At 33.6% G+C, this 17,470-nt stretch overlaps 1 protein-coding gene and 1 long non-coding RNA gene across 2 annotated transcripts in view; one reads left to right on the top strand and one right to left on the bottom strand.

The window, feature by feature from the left end:
* Window positions 1-14,809: 14,809 nt before the first annotated feature.
* The window catches only part of LOC108740277, a 268,416-nt gene continuing 265,755 nt past the window's right edge, over window positions 14,810-17,470 (bottom strand). Inside the window, exon 6 of the mRNA XM_025980139.1 lies at window positions 14,810-15,170. Within this exon, the coding sequence (XP_025835924.1) occupies window positions 15,121-15,170 (50 nt within the window). The 3' untranslated portion in view covers window positions 14,810-15,120. The remainder of the gene's footprint in view (window positions 15,171-17,470) is intronic.
* Window positions 15,182-17,012, top strand: LOC108740279. The gene is made up of 4 exons (XR_001938307.1): window positions 15,182-15,970; window positions 16,145-16,285; window positions 16,377-16,586; window positions 16,649-17,012. It is a non-coding gene; the product is annotated as an uncharacterized LOC108740279 (long non-coding RNA).

Here is a 17,470-nt window from a genome sequence, read left to right as displayed (position 1 = left end):
TCTTTGGCGGCCGACTATATCTGCACTAAGAATTTGTTACAAATGATTCATTAAAAACAGTCGCTACACCCGAACTCGGCGTTACATCCGAAGGCAGTTATAGCCACATGAAAGTTTGCTTTAAGTTCAAGGGACAATTGTCGTTATAACCAAGGTCGTATACGTACTTATCTATTTTAAGGATATTCTATATATATATGTATTAATTTAATACTTCTTGAAGTAAAATTATCATTTCCGTAATTGAAACGCAATGAAATTTAAAAAAAGTACCTATACAAAAATTTTTCACCGGTGGCGTATGCGGGATTTGCCAACGGCGAGGGGATGAACATAAAAAAATGCTGAAAATCCATATTCATAAATTTTCTAGTCTGATACTTCCCTTTCCTTTATCTTCATAAGAAATAGTATTTTGAAAATTTAAAACAATGGTTCATGCAATTTCTTTTATAGAGATTTTAAATGTGCTAATACAATTTTTATAGGGGTTATTCGCGGTGGGATAATTTACTAAACCTGTAGCTTTTACTAACTTACACATTATTTCATTTTCTTAAGTTTTCCCAATTAGGAACAATGATTCTAGTTGATTGTTTTATACGATGATAATTAATCTTTTCTCAATTAATATTAAATAAGTCTCTACCATCTTCTTTGGGGGTGATACCTTTTGTCAGTAGATATTCTTACGTAAGGTTCTATAAATAAATCTCATTTGAATGATTGAATTGACGTTACTTAATCGATTATTGTTTATCTAAAAGAATTAACTACTTATACGATCATAAGCAGTGACAACAAATCCATTGTATGCATTTACGTACATTTAGGTGTAACTTAATCTTAAATAGGTAGGTGATAGTGTCCTCAATTTCTATCCCAAAGCTTCTTGTGATTGCAAGACGTCACCCAGGTATTAATAAGCAACAACAAAAAGATCAGGTAGTGTATTAGTGAAATTGTTTTTAAGGAATAAAAATGATAACTGTGGCTACAATTTTCTAAATTAATATAAAGTTCTTTCCTGATTAGTCTTTATTTCATTTCTTTTTGTAAACAAAATAAAAACAATCAAACTGTTACAATTTAAAATGAAAACAATTGAAGGGTAGTTTATAACTAATTATTTTTGTGTATTCTTGGATTAACTATCTATTAAATTTTTCTAGAATGATCATATTTTTAAGGTGTATATTACAAGTATCCATTCCTAAGACCAGGGATATTTTTTTACCATTTTAATTGCAACTGATTAGGCTAAAGTAAACTAAAAATCGTTTAACTTTTAACAGTTGCATTATAAACTAAAAAGTCTAAGGCTTTTCATATTTATCGACACCACATTAAGCACGATTAAGCACATAACTATAAAATAAAAAAAAAATGGAAACCTATTTATTTTCCCAACGAAAATTTTGATATTTATATTTTTGAGTATTACATACAGTATGCAAGCTTTTGTGCCTAATTAAAATGTCAAATTTTTAGTTTAACGTCAACCTTTTGAAAGTAGAAGATACTACAATAATGTGGATGACCTTCTAAAAGCTTTTCTTCGTTTGTTTCGGAAGTATCAAACTCAAAAAGCTCAAAGTGTAATTAAATTACCTCAACCGAGGGAAAATAATTTATTATTAGACCAAGAACACCCACATAAATTGCAACAATTATAAGAGATCTAGTAAATAGTATTCCTTATGATTAAACATACTAATTAGGATTCAAAAGTCTATCATTTGCTGCTATACATTATAATGTACAAACTACTAATTCCCATATAAGACTACACTCCATTAACACATTATCTATTACTCTGCCATTAGATAGATACCTAATAATAGGTAAACGGAATTAGAAATTAAATTATAACAACAATAGTTATTATATTGGCTGATACGTAAATTTTAATTGTAATATTTTAAAGTGAATGTGTATTTACAGCAACTGTTTTGCATGGATATTTCTAAACACACATACATATACACCATATACGAGGGTGGATTGATAAGTTTCCGGCCTGACCAAGAAAAACAAGGTTTTTAAAAATTTTTTTTTTTTATTTCTCAACATAATCTCCTCCAAGGCTGATACATTTCTCATAGCGGTGTTCCAGTCTATTAATGCCATCTCTATAGACTGATTCGTCAAGCTCCTCAAAATAACCATTTACAGCTTCGATTACTTCTTCATTGTCCGCAAATCTCTTACCGCCAAGCCATTTTTTGAGATTAGGGAACAGAAAATAGTCACTCGGGGCTAGGTCTGGAGAGTAAGGAGGGTGCGGCATCAATTCAAACTTTAGATCGTTGATTTTAGCCGTCGCAACGATTGACGTGTGCGCTGGTGCGTTATCGTGATGAAACAAGATTTTTTTCTTCGCCAGATGAGGTCGTTTAATTTTCACCTCGTGGCTCAAACGTTGCAATAAGTCTGCGTAGTATTGACCAGTGATAGTATTACCCTTTGCAAGGTAATCAATGTATATAATACCTCTTGCATCCCAAAAAACAGTAGCCATAACCTTGTTCGCCGAAAAAATTGTTTTTGCCTTCTTTGGAGTTGGTTCCCCTGGTCCAATCCACTGTTTAGACTGTTCTTTGGTTTCAGGAGTGTAGTGGTGGACCCACGTTTCGTCAACGGTTACGAATCGACGCAAAAATTCGCTTGGATTACGCTTATACAATGACAAATTTGCGGTAGAAATGTTTTTTCGAATCAATTTTTGGTCGACTGTTAGCAAACGCGGCACCCATCTTGCACAGAGCTTTTCCATATGCAAATGTTGGTGCAAAATATGTTGCACACGTTCATATGACATCTTACAGGTCTCAGCTATCTCACGCACTTTCAATCTGCGGTCTCCCAGCACTATTTGATGAATTTTTTCGATCATATCTGGAGTTGTGACCTCAACGGGGCGTCCTGAGCGAGGCCCATCAGAGGTGCTCACACGACCCTTTTTAAACTCGGAAACCCACTGCTTAACGGTTGAATATGACGGGGAGGATGTCCCCAGTGTTGAGTCCATCTCTTTTTTAATTTCCTTCGGCGTTAACCCCTTCAAATAAAAGTATTTGATGACAGCACGATTTTCCTGCTTTTCCATTTTTACGAAAACCACAGAGGCGTCTTGTTCAGCGTGCTGTCAAACCTACACTAGCAAGGAGATCGGGCTGAAACTATAGCTACAAGCTATCCAAGGATGGTACTATAGAATGTCACCTCAAGGTAGGCCTAGTGGCGTCATCTCTTGGTTAGGCCGGAAACTTATCAATCCACCCTCGTATTAGAGACAGAAACAGGAATTAGGAAGGGTAGAGGTAGACCTAAATTAAATTACTATCGCAAATAGTTAAGGACGGGGGTTGTGAGGAAATGCGAAGATTAGCTCAGGATATTAGGAAAGACTGGAAGTGCGTGTCCAACCAGTCTTAGGACTGACGACCTAATGATGATGACTTATGTGCTACGTTTAGAAAAGTTTACAAAGATCACAGAGAGCATTTTAGAATTTTGATACTCGGTAAATCATTATGTACAAAAACTAACAAATTTTGTTTACTGATAAATAAATAATTTTTCAATAAACTTGAAACCTCCGAATATTGTTGAATAAATGAGAATGATTTCGGCGATCTTACACTGCGAATATATTTAGTTAGGTATCGCATGTTGGTGCGGACCTTTCCTTAAACTTTGGCGATTAATGAGGTGTGAAAGACTAAAAACACTACAACTGTTAGTAAACCGTCTAATTGCAGCGTAAACGATGAACTCATACGTGCAATCTGTAATGAAAAACGACTATAATGAATACGGTGAAAGCATTAGAAGTGCTCCTAAATTGGGTTGGAATATTTTTTCGTTCACTTATCCTGAGAAACCAGCGTTTAAACCGATATTTCAGATTCCCATGATTCGAAATTAAACTGCACCTTTAGACAACACCTTTCCAACATGTTAAAATGAAATGAAGTTCAAATTATACGTTTTTCTTTAAACCAAGTACGTAATTAACGTTAAATGAATCCTAGGTCACGTCTTCTCATTATTTATTGTATTTACCAATACGTACCAAAGAAGGAATGGATTACTGCGTACTTACTAAACCTAGATAAATTAAAATACAACTTGGTTCAGTGCAGGTTTAGTCATGGACTTACTTAAAACTACATCATAACCAAGATGGCGACTAATATGCAGTAATAAAAGGGCTAAGCTCCAAATCGGCGCTATTTGATCGAGAACGGGATCATCTTATGTAATCATATCATTTTTTCCATTTTCCCAAAAATCTTTTAAAAACAATTTGGTGTTCACGAAAAATGCGTCATTATATAGAGGCGGGCCCCACTATCAAGTTTCTGTTCCGGTTTGAAAAAATCGCAGATCCGGGGCCTTCTAATACATTGATGAGTAAAGTAAAACCAAGACCAAAAATATCCCAGTCTTGGTCTTGGTTTTGCTGAAAGACTTCTAATCTTGGTCTTGGCCTTGCTGATATAGTCGTTAAAAATAAATATTTTGTTCCAAGAAAAGAATATGTGAAAGTTGCATCAAATAGTTTAACTCATAAATCTACCAGAACTAATAATTTTTCGTTTAGTCTTGCGTATGTGCTTTGGTCGTTCATATTCGGACATGGTTTTAGTCTTGGTCTTGTTCGTTAGGTCTTGGTCTTCTTTGTTCGGTATTGGTATTGGTCTTGCTTGCATTATCGCAAAACCAATTTGGCTCACCACTAGTCCAATATTAATTTGAGCTCAAAAGGACACATTGGGCATCAGTTTTCCGATAAAAACGTTTGAAAGCAGGACTATTCAATATTATCTGCTAGTTTTCAACTAGTATACATAAGATTCTTTTACAAGTTAATCTTCTTTAAAGTTGTCCTTATTACATTGCCAAGAATTCCAACGGGGCGCCACGAGAGCGGCGTCCATCAATCAGCTGGCGGTGTATAAATGAAGAGCGCCGTTGATGACGATTTAGATGGCGCTATGCATATATACACCATTTACCTGCCTACTGCCATGTGGCTGTTTGCAATGCGGAAGGCCTCGGTGTCAAAGTTCACCCACACCCAGAACGAACAGTCGCCGTCGCCGGTGCCGCCGTCCCATTAATTAAAGTTTCCGATCTCATGCTATTGACTTTAGTGATACCACTGACCTATATTGCTGATACCACAGTAAACAATAATAATAATTATAATAAAATATAGAATGCGGTTGCGCTCAGTTCAGGGCCGTACTTTAAACGTTCACCAACTGCAGAGTTGCATCAACCAACGGCATTGTCTTGTTCTGTTCATGTAATATTTTGAAAAAAATGGAGTGTAATTATCTCTAGGTGATTATACAATGTGAACCCACATGGGACATAATTAAAATTACTTCTGAACAAAAGCAGTAGATTTTTTGATTCGGATTATTACTTTTACCTATGCATCATAATGATTATTTTACCGCGGAATTCATACAAGTTGTTCGAAATAATCCATTATTGGTAATTAAAGAGGACATGGACCACCGAGGACCGCAATATCTGACGAAGAACGGTCGCTATGCTAATATTTTCAAACCAAACCAAAGACCAAATGTTACAACTGGAAAATTTTAATTCATGGGTTCAAGGTATCAACAGATACAATTTGGAACTAATAAATATAAAACAAGGAATGCAATCGTATTATTATCGTCATCATTATAGGATCGTCAATCCCTTAGGAAGCAGAAGCAGGAATTAAGAAGGGTAGAGGTAGACTTAGATTAGATTATTGTTCGCAAATAGTTATGGATGTGAGATGTTCTACTTTTTTGGAAATGCGAAGATTAGCTGAGCTAGTTGGACACACACTTCCACTCTTTCCTATCCTGAGTTAATCTTCGCATTTCCAAGAAACTAAAACATCCCACATCCTTAACCATTTGTGAACAACAATCTAATGTAGCTCTACCTCTACTCCTTTTGACTTATTTTTCTGCTTCCAATGTGTTTCTAACTACACCTTCATGCCTCAGAAGGTGTTATCCAATTCCATAGCGTCTTTTAGCTCTCTTACTGTTTCTAATGCTAATGTAACGGTCACGCTACTTACTCTCGAGCCAAATTATATTTAAGCCGTTTGTAGTTCGTAGAATTTGTAAATAGAATATTTAACCTTCTGCGTCTTTATCACAAAAGTTCGAAAGCCTTCGACTACCTGCACTTCCAAGGGTAGCGAAGCGGCCGAAGGGTAACAAATAGTTTTCTAGCAAAATGCGTTTTAGCAGAGATAACTATCTAATTTTTATTACATTCATCCGGTTCTTTTTGGTCGTCTCATACCGGAGGGAAAGAGACGCGCAGGGGGTTAACTTGGTGTATAGTATAGTAATTTAGATGTAAGTTTTTACTTGGTACTAGACCGTCCATGCGACCAGTTATCGCTTCTGTAAATATACGTTCCAAAGACTTTGCCGCCGTTTTATTTTCTTTCATTTTGCTACTGGCCCAGGTCATTTTTATTCACGCTGTGCTACGATCCCGAAACTAATATCTCCCCGTTTTTAACCTTCTGTATCCACGACATCCTTACAATTCGTATGCAGCACCACATTCTTGATGCTGAACCCTTCTAACCCTTTCTTTCCGCCACCCCCACTTGCAATAAATTCTACACTAACCTATAGAGCAGGTAATGAAGATTGAAGACCTCTTCTGGTTTATACGTATTTACCTTGTTCATTTATAATAAATAAAAAAAGCAACGAATAATATTAAATTTGAAAATTCGTTCAGTAGACATATAGATTTCTACTGGGGGAATTTTTATCATATGATCAACATTTTTTTACCATTTAAACGCGATTCTATTCTAGAAACAAAGTAGCATAGCTATGGGAGTTTTCAAATGAAAAAGTAACAAATTTATTTATCCCAAGCCTTAATTTGAGGTTATTGGGTCTGATTTTTTTTTATTGTAAATGTTCTTTCAATCGAGAACCTGCCCGTTTGTAACGGTGTAACCTAAAACCACAATTCAATATACAAATTATGATTTGACCACAACGTTGCGTTCGAATAATACTCGTTTTCACGTTAAGTGCATGTGTTATGATAGAAATGAGCATATCATTTGTAATTAGAGTTGCACTGCCGATTCGCTTTGACTCTATCTCACAAAAATCACCGTCATCATTGCGAACGGATAAATCTCTTCATCGGTTTCCTTTGATTGGAATATACCCGATATGGACATTGAATAGCTGAATTCTCTACGTACGAAATAATATCCGTACGTTTTAGAAGTTAATTGAAATTCCTTTGCAATAAGATTGTTTAAATTTAACCGCTAACTGTACAATTCTTCATTTTTCTTTCGACAAGACCATACACTATTATGTACTTACATTTATTTTCCTCGATTATTCTTTTATGCCTTTAGTAAGTAATCATGTAACGGATTATTATTGTTACTTTGTTCGAGAGAAAATATAGATAAAATCTCAATGAAACATGATCAAGACAACACTCTCTTCGTTCGTATTGTCTTTTCCTACCATCACTTTATGTTCATAACCAATCAAATAAAATAATTCTTCGGTTAATACATATAGGTATTGAGCTTATTCTTTACCCTTGAGAAGCGTTTTGGCTCAGTATATAATCAAAACTATGAAATAAGTATAGTTACACTAAAAACAGCAATTAAACTGTGCCTTTTGCTGTACGGTTAAACTACCCACGGTGCCCAACTAAAATATAAGCTGATATGGATCCCTAATAGTGCTAGAACACTATTTTTGTGGAACTTCTTCAACTAGAACTTCTTTAGCATAAAATATTCTCAATGTTTCATGCAGTAATTTGATCTTCATATATTAAATTTTCATGTAGCTACACTGAAATTCAGGTATTTGCCGATTTATACGATGATGACGATGATGACAGGCAAAAACGTGTGGTTAGAAAGTTAGTTTCTGAGCAGATTGGGGGTTAATTTTTACCTATTGCAAAACTTTTTGATGATGATTAATGACATTGATGTAAAAGTACTAATTTCAAAACGAAACTTAATAAGTTTGACGTTAAATAATCAATTAAAAAAATAATTAACAACACTAATGTGTGAGCTTTCCTAAGGTGAAAAAAACAACAGTTATTAAATAAATTCCAATGCTTCATCGTTTTATAGAGAACTTGATCAGATTTGCAAATCAATGTACAAATTTTTCTCAAGTAAAAAAAAAACACTTCTTTAGATAAACTTCAACTCTTTGATGAAGGGCTTCATCGATGAAATTGTCGAGTCAATAATCATCAGAAAACAATATCACCATCTTCTAAATGCAGTGATACCGTAGTTTTAACAATGCTCTAACCCGAGATAAAAATGTTCAGTCTCTCAGAGTCTCTGAAAGCGAGACTCCAGTCTCCGTCTCTCATCGAGTCTCTCTGGTGTCGCTGAGAGAGACTCTCGAGCGTCTCTGAATGAGAGACTCGAGTCGCTCATAGAGAGATCCTCATTTCGTATCCAGTCTCTGAACGAGAGACTCGAATCTCTGAACGAGAGACTCGAGTCGCTCATAGAGAGATCCTCATTTCGTGTCCAGTCTCTGAACGGGAGACTCGAGTCTTTCAATTTTTCAGTTTTATTCATTCAGTCTCTCTGAGAGAGACTCGAATATATGAATTAACAATTTTTTCGTTCGAATCTCTCATACAGAGACTGTGAGAGATCCATAAAAACACCTAGGCAATAACTGAGAGACTGTGAGAGACGCTCTCAGAGACGCTGAAAGATTCTGAAAGACTCTGAGAGGCTAGAGAGAGACTGACAATTTTTGTCTAGAGAACTTATTTTCCAAAACTTCAGTTACATTTTTAACCCTTAAAACATTAGTTCTTTCTTGTAACATTTTAACGTTACTTCCTGGATGATAAATTAGTAAATAATGAACATGGAATTAGTCCTAATTAGCGAACAGCGATTACATACATACCTCCATACTATCGATGTTGCGCGCGCAAATTCCGTTGCACGATAAAAGAAGCACATTTTCAATAAAATTGTTGAGTATGAAAGCTGCAACTATGTGGTATTTTCAATGGTGTCCCTAGTTACGAAATAGGACTGTGCATCAACCTGATGTAGTAGGTATATTTTATGCATTGGTGACAGTATAAACTACCCACTTAAAATTTACAGATAACTCATGGATTTTTTGTAAAATCTGTGTTTTAGAAGGTATAGTAGGTGTAAGGGGTAAAACGAGTATGACATTTGCTTAGAAAACGAGGACACGGAAAGCATCATTACAAGTACCGTCTTTAATTAGCACTTAATCATTTCAATATGAAGGCAGTCTCCTATTAGCGACTATAAATTCACGGTGATCTCGCTTCCTTCATTTAATATGGTTGATATGTGGTGGTCTTTCTCACATTAGTAACCGTTTCCGCGTTCATTTAGCGTGGTGCACGAAGTGCATGTTGCATTTTTTTTATGAGCCGGCAAGAAGTGAAACCCACAACGAAAACAAGAGTAAGTTGCCAGAGATATATGCTGCTGAAGTACACTGGGGCATTGCCCATCTAAACAGTCACTATCTGATCTTCAAAAGCTCATTTCATTGTGAAGCAGTGGTAACGAATTCCGAACAGTAGTTTAAAAGAAACGGAGCACCCGAAGGGATGCAAGAAAGAAATCTTTATTACCTTAATATTGCTTTCATTACGATTTTCGAAAATGAAAATACATTTTGAGGACAAAATACAGCTCGTTTCTAATTTTCGCATGTAAATTCACTATATTGTTTAGGTCAAGAGTATCGCAAAGGTCGCTTTTTATTATAGTTAGGGTCTAAGTTGTAAGTCTCTCCTCTTTAATGATGAACCTGGTCGAATTATTAACTATTTTAAGTAAACTAAATGTTTTTCTTTCAAAGGCATCAAAAAACTTGTTGTAAATATTAGCTGACAATTACGAAAAGCTTCCCCAACAGCTATTTTATACTTTGCAATTGACAAATCTCTGTACATTGGATTTACGGTTATCAATTTTTGCCGGAAGTCTTCATCGTAATCGGTGATGTTTAAAAATCCTATTTTAACTTTTCTAGCAAAAGTTTTGGTACTTCTCATTAAGTTTAGAATTACATTTTCCTGTTGACAATTCAGCGAACACCGAACTAAGGATCGATATTTTTTTTATGGTCGCTATGCCTTTTTGTAATCTACATGCAGGATTTACACGAAATTATGAAAGAAAAGTCTATTTTTAACATATTTCCTAATCAATAACAAGGAGGAAAAGGCCAAATGAGCGATATTGGGGGAGCATCCCTCGGCATTGCCCCCGTTTGGTTAGGGCTCTGAATATAAATAACCATAAAGACTTCGCTTCCTCCATAAAAAAAAGAAGACACATAAGCATGTATAATTTGCAACTGGCAAGACTTTTTCAAGTACATATTCATGAAAATTCCTTGTAACTTTTTATCAAAATATTCATAATTTCCAGCTCATTTTTATCTGGGTATGTACTTATGTTTTCTTTGATTACCAAAAATAAATTAAATCGATTGAAAAAAATTCAAAATTCAATAGATAAATAACAAGTTCTAACCGTCTAATTTGTCAGAATTGTTTTATTTACTGCATAAGCCTTCATGAGTAGAGTTCACGTTATGAATTATTCGGGGCTTCTGGGTATGGATTTTGCTGTGGCCAGAGCCTCTTATAATCGTTTCGCTGTCATTTCTTAGCGTCTTCAGCACAGAATAATAGTAACTATACTGGATTTCGAACAATACGTATGTATTATACAGATGCATCCAGAAATACAATAAAGATTGAAGTTTCTACTGCTTCTACACTATCATCATTGTCATCTGTTCTCTTATGAGTATGTAATCCTTTTGCACATCGTTTTACAGTCATTTCTGACGTCAGTGGTAATACATAGGTAATAGCTTCCTACTGGCAACAACCGTCTACTATTTGTAGATGTTCTTACATCCTTAGTCGAAGGTTAACGATGCCTATGCTTCTTCATGAACAAGCACACATACTAGGTATATCTAATATACATTTATACTCCTTTACCACCACTTATTAGGATAATTATTAAGCCATCAGTTGTTCTAGCGCTTACATCTACCTACCACGTACAAGGCTCTGTATAACAGAAATTATCTACCATACGGTAGAATTGTTCAATTTATAAATTACTTTACTGTATACGAGCCCTACCTCAGAGAAGTTGGTCTAATTGTATAAAATACCGTTTTTTAGAGATTATGTCATAATAAAGAAAATGGTCTTTGGAAAACGTTTGATATTGGACAAAATTGGGCAAATATTTAGTATTTTGTGCTTCCAGTTCTTTCAGGGGTAGCAAGAGCTGTAACTGGAGCTCATTCATGTAGAAATATTAGTTGGGAATTGATAAACGAATTACTTCAGTAATATTTTGTGAAATTTATCATTCAACGTGCTTAAAGTACATTCAAGGTGCTTACGGGTTTGAATTGGAATTTGGATTTTAAAATGCAATTGGCGCTTTAAGGGTCAAAGCACTTTAGGTAAGGGTTTTGGGATTAGGGTCATTTAAGTTATTTTAAGATTTCTACACCTGACGAAGACATTGTATCAATGTCAAAATAATTATTGTGGCATATTATAATTCATTGCAACTCAAATATACGATGCAAATTCCTTCAAGTTTTTGTTTTTACTGCAGTTAAAGTCTAATTTGATACGTTAATAGTTAATGAAGAATTTGCTACTGATTTTCGGTGATCCTCCTTTTAGCATGAGAGTAAAAGAATATTTTGAACAATTCCCTAGATAAAAATGTTCAGTCTGTCAGAGTCTCTGAAAGCGAGACTCAACTTCGTCTCTCATCGAGTCTCTCTGGTGTCCTTGAGAGAGACTGTCAAAAAAACTGTTTAGCGTCTCTCAACGAGACTCGAGTCGCTCATAGAGAGATCCTCATTTCGTATCCAGTCTCNTTAAAACATTTCTACAGAAGTTTTATTTTGTTTCCTATATATAGGTCGATTTTTTCAAAAAACAAAAACAAAATGCGGGCATATTTGCCCGAAAAAAAAATGCAGTAAAATTTGATAATTTGGCAAAAATAAAGCGTATTTAGATCATTTATTGATTAATCTTTGTTATTGGATGTGATTTATTGAAGAATTAAGTGAAACTATTCTGCCAAAGTTCGATTTTTATTCCTATACGTGGGTCGACCTTAAACGAAAAAAACATAAAAACACCATAAATAATAATTTTTTTGCAAAAATAGGACAAGCGGGAGCTCCTTATATGATTTATTAGTTAATCTATAACATCAGTTATCATTTATCTATGAATTAAGCAAAAATTTTGTCCTAATGTTCGATTTTGGTTCCCAAAAACAATCGACAGGTAGCTATACATGGGTTATTTTTGGGAACCGAAATCGAACATTAGGACAAATTTTTTCTTAATTCGCCAGTAAATGATAACTGATATGGATAATTGATTAATAAATGATAAGAAGTAGCTGTGGCTTGCTTTATTTTTGTTCAAAAATGGCTATTTATGGTGTTTTTTACGTTTTTCCGTTCAAGGTAGCTCCACGTATAGGATGTGATTCATTTGAAATAGATAGTTTTACTTATTTATGTATAATACAAATGCAAAATGTAAAACACATCCTTATTTTTTAGTTTATTTCATTCAATAAAAATAGGAAAGAGCTCTTGGAATATCAGTAATTGTTATATTACGTAAGATAATTCATATTAGGGGGTATGTATGTTTTGCCAATAACATATAATAACTAGTAGGAAGGTAATATTTTTTAGAAGGGGCGTACTGCTTCGTATGAAAGATGCTTTGGTAAGAAATTGTTATTTACTTTCGGTTATTATTTGGTAGTGTGATATTAACACTAATTTTCTCATTTCAGACATTTCCTGAAGGAACATCAAGAAACTATCTGGAAGAATGCAGCTACCAATCAGTTGGTGAACTATGGAGGAAGAGAATCACCAAAATTTAATTTTTTCAATTCAGTATACTCACTATACATTGTTTTTTTGAACGAGGGATACACTTTCTACAGGAATTCAACCTCATCATATGGCTGAAACTAAAATTTTAGAGTAATTACTAAAAAACGATAGTTTATATTCCCTAAATAAATCAATAAATAAAAATAATCTATCCCATCCTTATAATTTACAATTTTCCACAAAAATTCCATATTTTCCCTTCATATTTTTTGATTTCCATTCATAGCAAAGCATAGGAAAGAAGATAATTTTTATATATTGATTTTAAGGAAAATAAACTTCTCTATTAACGCGAAAGTAAACGTTTAACGACCGGCAAACAAAGCCGGCACGACTGTAAGGGCGTGACACACGAACATTATCAATTCTAATAATTGATTTCAAAATGGCACAGCCTTCTTCGACATAACGTCCGATGCGGATATACGCGGTCGGAAAGTTGGGCAATGCTTATTTATGATTCTTCTTGAGTTTGAGTAATCTTAACCAGGAGCGTTAGTTAGGTATCTAAGACAAACTCGAGATTAGATTTTGCGATATCTCGACAAGCCCATAATCATACTTACTTATAAATGAAAATTTATAATATACGCTATACACATCGCGAAATACGTCTAAATGTATAGAGCAGTTTGTATAGTACAATGACACATTTACATTACGTAAAAGAAATTTTGGTGTGGAAACACCTCGTGTTCATTATTTTGTAAGTGAATTACAGTATGCAAAACACATACCGATATTAATAATAAATTTACTTAGAAAACGTCTCTAACTAGTCCTTATTTATGTTTGAGAAGGTGTCCAACCAACCAACCACCAATTACACTACGAGGGTGGATTGATAAGTTTCCGGCCTAACCAAGAGATGACGCCACTAGGCCTACCTTGAGGTGACATTCTATAGTACCATCCTTGGATNCAAAACCGAAAATTTTCATAAATTTCAACATTTGTATTAGGAGAGCATAAGTTGCATCGGGTTTTTTTCAAAAACTTTTGAATTTTCCATTACTTTTCGATTTCGATTTTCGTTCATATACATGGTGCGACTTTGAACGGAAAAACGTAAAAAACACCATAAATAACCATTTTTTTGCAAAAATAAAGCATGCCTCAGCTAGTTATTATCATTTATTAATTAATTATCTATATCAGATCTCATTTACTGGTGAATTAAGTAAAAATTTTGTCCTAGTGTTCGATTTTGGTTCCCAAAAATAACCCTGTCGATTGTTTTTGGGAACCGAAATCGAACTTCTGCAAATTATTTTTGCTGTATTCATCGATAAATGATAACTGATGTTACAGATTAACTAATAAATGATATAAGGAGCTCCCGCTTACTTTACTTTTGCCATAAATCATATTTTATGGTGTTTTTTACGTTTTTTCTGGTTAAAATCGACCTATGTGTATGAACCAAAATCGAACTTTTGCAAAGCAGTTTTGCTTAATTTATCGATAAATCACATCTAATATTGAATATTACTTAATAAATGAACTAAATACGCTCTTCTTATCACTATTTTTGCCAAATAATAGGAATTTATTGTTCGCATTGGGCTCTCTTTTTTGGTATAGCTATATACGGGTGTTTTTACCAAAAAAAGCACAATGCGGACAATAAATTACTATTAATCGACAAAAAAAGTTGATGAGAGTGGATTTAAATTTTTTATATATATTTTAAGGGGAAAGAGAGAAAGTCACCAGAGATACTAGCGTATTAGAAAACTTTCTGTATCAAAAATGGTGTAGGTGCTTTTTAAAAATCTGAAATTTTGTATTAGGAGAGCATAAGTAATGTCGGGTCGTTTTTACTTAAATCGAAAAATCTTGAAAATTAGTGTTATTATTACTGTTTTAAGAAGGGTGCGTTCATTTATACTTCATTAATTTAAATGATCGCTTCTTTGCTTAAATAAAGCTTAGGACAGGGTACCTGTATAATCTATTACTGAATTAAGCTAAACATTCCAGTAAAATTCACACTTTTGTTGCCAAAAGTGACTTCAAAGTAAATTACGGGACAAGTTGACTTCTAAGTTTTGGTGTATTTGTATCAGGAAACCATTAACAGGATTGGAACGTATCGGTGTCTTAGTAGTGGCGCTATAAACGCTTAAAGTTAGTTGTTGGCAGAAATATTCTATAAGTCTATATATCGTTATATAAGACTAAAAGATTATTAGCAGGAGTCTACGTTAGATGATTTGAGCAGGCATTTGTAATTGCTTAGGTAAAGATTAATATATTCAACCCATTTAATTTTTTTTATTGATCTAATAAGTATTTCTGCTGCTATAGGGTTACACCAGCGGTTCAATTCTACTGTCGTAATGGAGCGTTGTAAATGACAGATAACAGAGAGTAATGTGAACTGGTGATTGTTTACGCGCTTATTTTATGAAATTAGTGTGTTTTAAATCAAATCTGAAATGATTGGCCCATCAATTTGTAATGAGATAATTATTAGACGACTGGTGCATAAGAAGCTGATTAACTTTGGTCGTTTCGGTTTGTTAATTATGAACATAACCTCGAAGTAATCTTGTTATCATGAAAGTACTTATAACTACTGATATTCTTTAAATGAGAAGTTGGTATCAAAATTGAAGTCATACCTTTGAGAATGTTTCATGTACTGTTCCTGTAGTGGATTACATAGTAGGGGTTTCAAGAAATACCTAATGGTCAGTTCAATTTTCAGTGCGGTCTTTTGCCCATTCACAATGTAGTTGGATAGATATGGTTTATTCCAAGCAGGAATACTTATTTTGTGACTAGGAAGGAATTGTGGATATCTTCCAAGATAGGACTTCGGATCATACTCGAAAAGTGTCATTGTGTTACTGCAGATTTCACTTCACATCTATACTCCATGTGAAATAGCTTTTAATTCATATTATTAGGTTATTAATGCTGGCTTTTGTTCTATTATTTATTAAACAATTACTTACTTTATTAAGAAAAACAGTATTGCCATTTTATAATGTCGATGTTAGGTTATTTAACAGCAGTACCTTGCATGCATTTATTTTCTTATGTACTACTGAAAGTTTAATTGGTATATTTTATACTTTTAGGTCCTTTGCAAGAGTTTGGATGCAGTATGAATATAATTCTATTCCTAATACTATGTGGAAGCGCAGTGCAACATAGTCGAAATAGACAAGACATGAAATAGAAATGTTATGAAAACTCACCTCTAATACTCACAAGCAACTGTCAGTAGTGTTTTGTTTATTTCCTTTATTTAAACAGAATGCTGTCGTCCTGTTTTTTTGACAATTATATATTATTTTACTCATTTTACAGCACGAAAACCCAACCGTACTTCAGGACTGAGGTTAAACTGTAAGCACATGCGGAGCAACATCTAGGTTCAGCATGCACAATGGTTTTAATAGAGACTTTTCTCTGGGACCAAGCAACTTACTAAATTAACTAATTTTATAGCACAATGTGAGCAATGTCATAATTACAAGAATTAAAGGAATATACGGTTTCAACTTTATTTGCCTAAATGTAGGTACCTTACTTATACAGTGTCTTGTTTTGTTGTGTCAAATTTTGCATTTATTTTGAAGAAAAGAAAAACGAATTAGAAAGGATAAAAATGAGAAGGTATTGGAAAAAGTAGGAGAACAAAAAGAGTTATGAAAGTCAATAAGGAAAAAGAGAGATAGAATGGTAGGGCGCTTTTTAGGGGGTAGTTAGAGACATACTACAAGCAGACCAGCAGACTGATGACCCTAAATGATGGTAACAGAAGAAATTTGTATTTCTTACATTTATTCCTAGGATAAGTAATATTTGTTGAATTTATAGTGTATACTTAGTAATAAGAACTACATTTTTTTAAACAAAAACGGTTGTAACTGAAGATGTTGTCTAATAATTGTAATGTAGGAAATGTAGGCATTTTGTATCCTATTTTAATGTTTAAATAAAAGACAGATTCATTAATATCATTTTGTATTATTTGTAAGGTTTATAGAAATTCTAATATACCTGCTTTTAAAGTTTTATAAAAGGAGCAACAGGAGAACAAATATTAGTATTAAAAAAGTAAAAACAGAAATAAGCGTAAATAAATAAAAACTGCTTTATAATATTTTATAAAAGTTTTAATTATATACTATAATATTGTTAGGACTGATTACATATTTTGAAGAGTATATAGAATTGTTTCTAAAACAAGTAAAGTAATAATTTTTTATTTAGGCTAAATTCAAAAAGAAGTTTAACAGTGACTTAGTGAAATTTATCGAAAACAAAAATGCATTTTCTAAAAATTTTGTCAAACTCGTTTCAGAAGGAGTTGCTTTAATTAACTAATTAAAACCTATAAAGTAAGGAAAAGTTTGATTTTGTAGACAAGTGAATAAGAATAAAAAAATAAATAAAAA

This window comes from Agrilus planipennis, unplaced genomic scaffold (genome assembly GCF_000699045.2).
Source record: "Agrilus planipennis isolate EAB-ADULT unplaced genomic scaffold, Apla_2.0 scaffold188, whole genome shotgun sequence".
Lineage (NCBI taxonomy): Eukaryota > Metazoa > Arthropoda > Insecta > Coleoptera > Buprestidae > Agrilus > Agrilus planipennis.
This window is presented reverse-complemented; position numbering and strand designations above follow the sequence as displayed.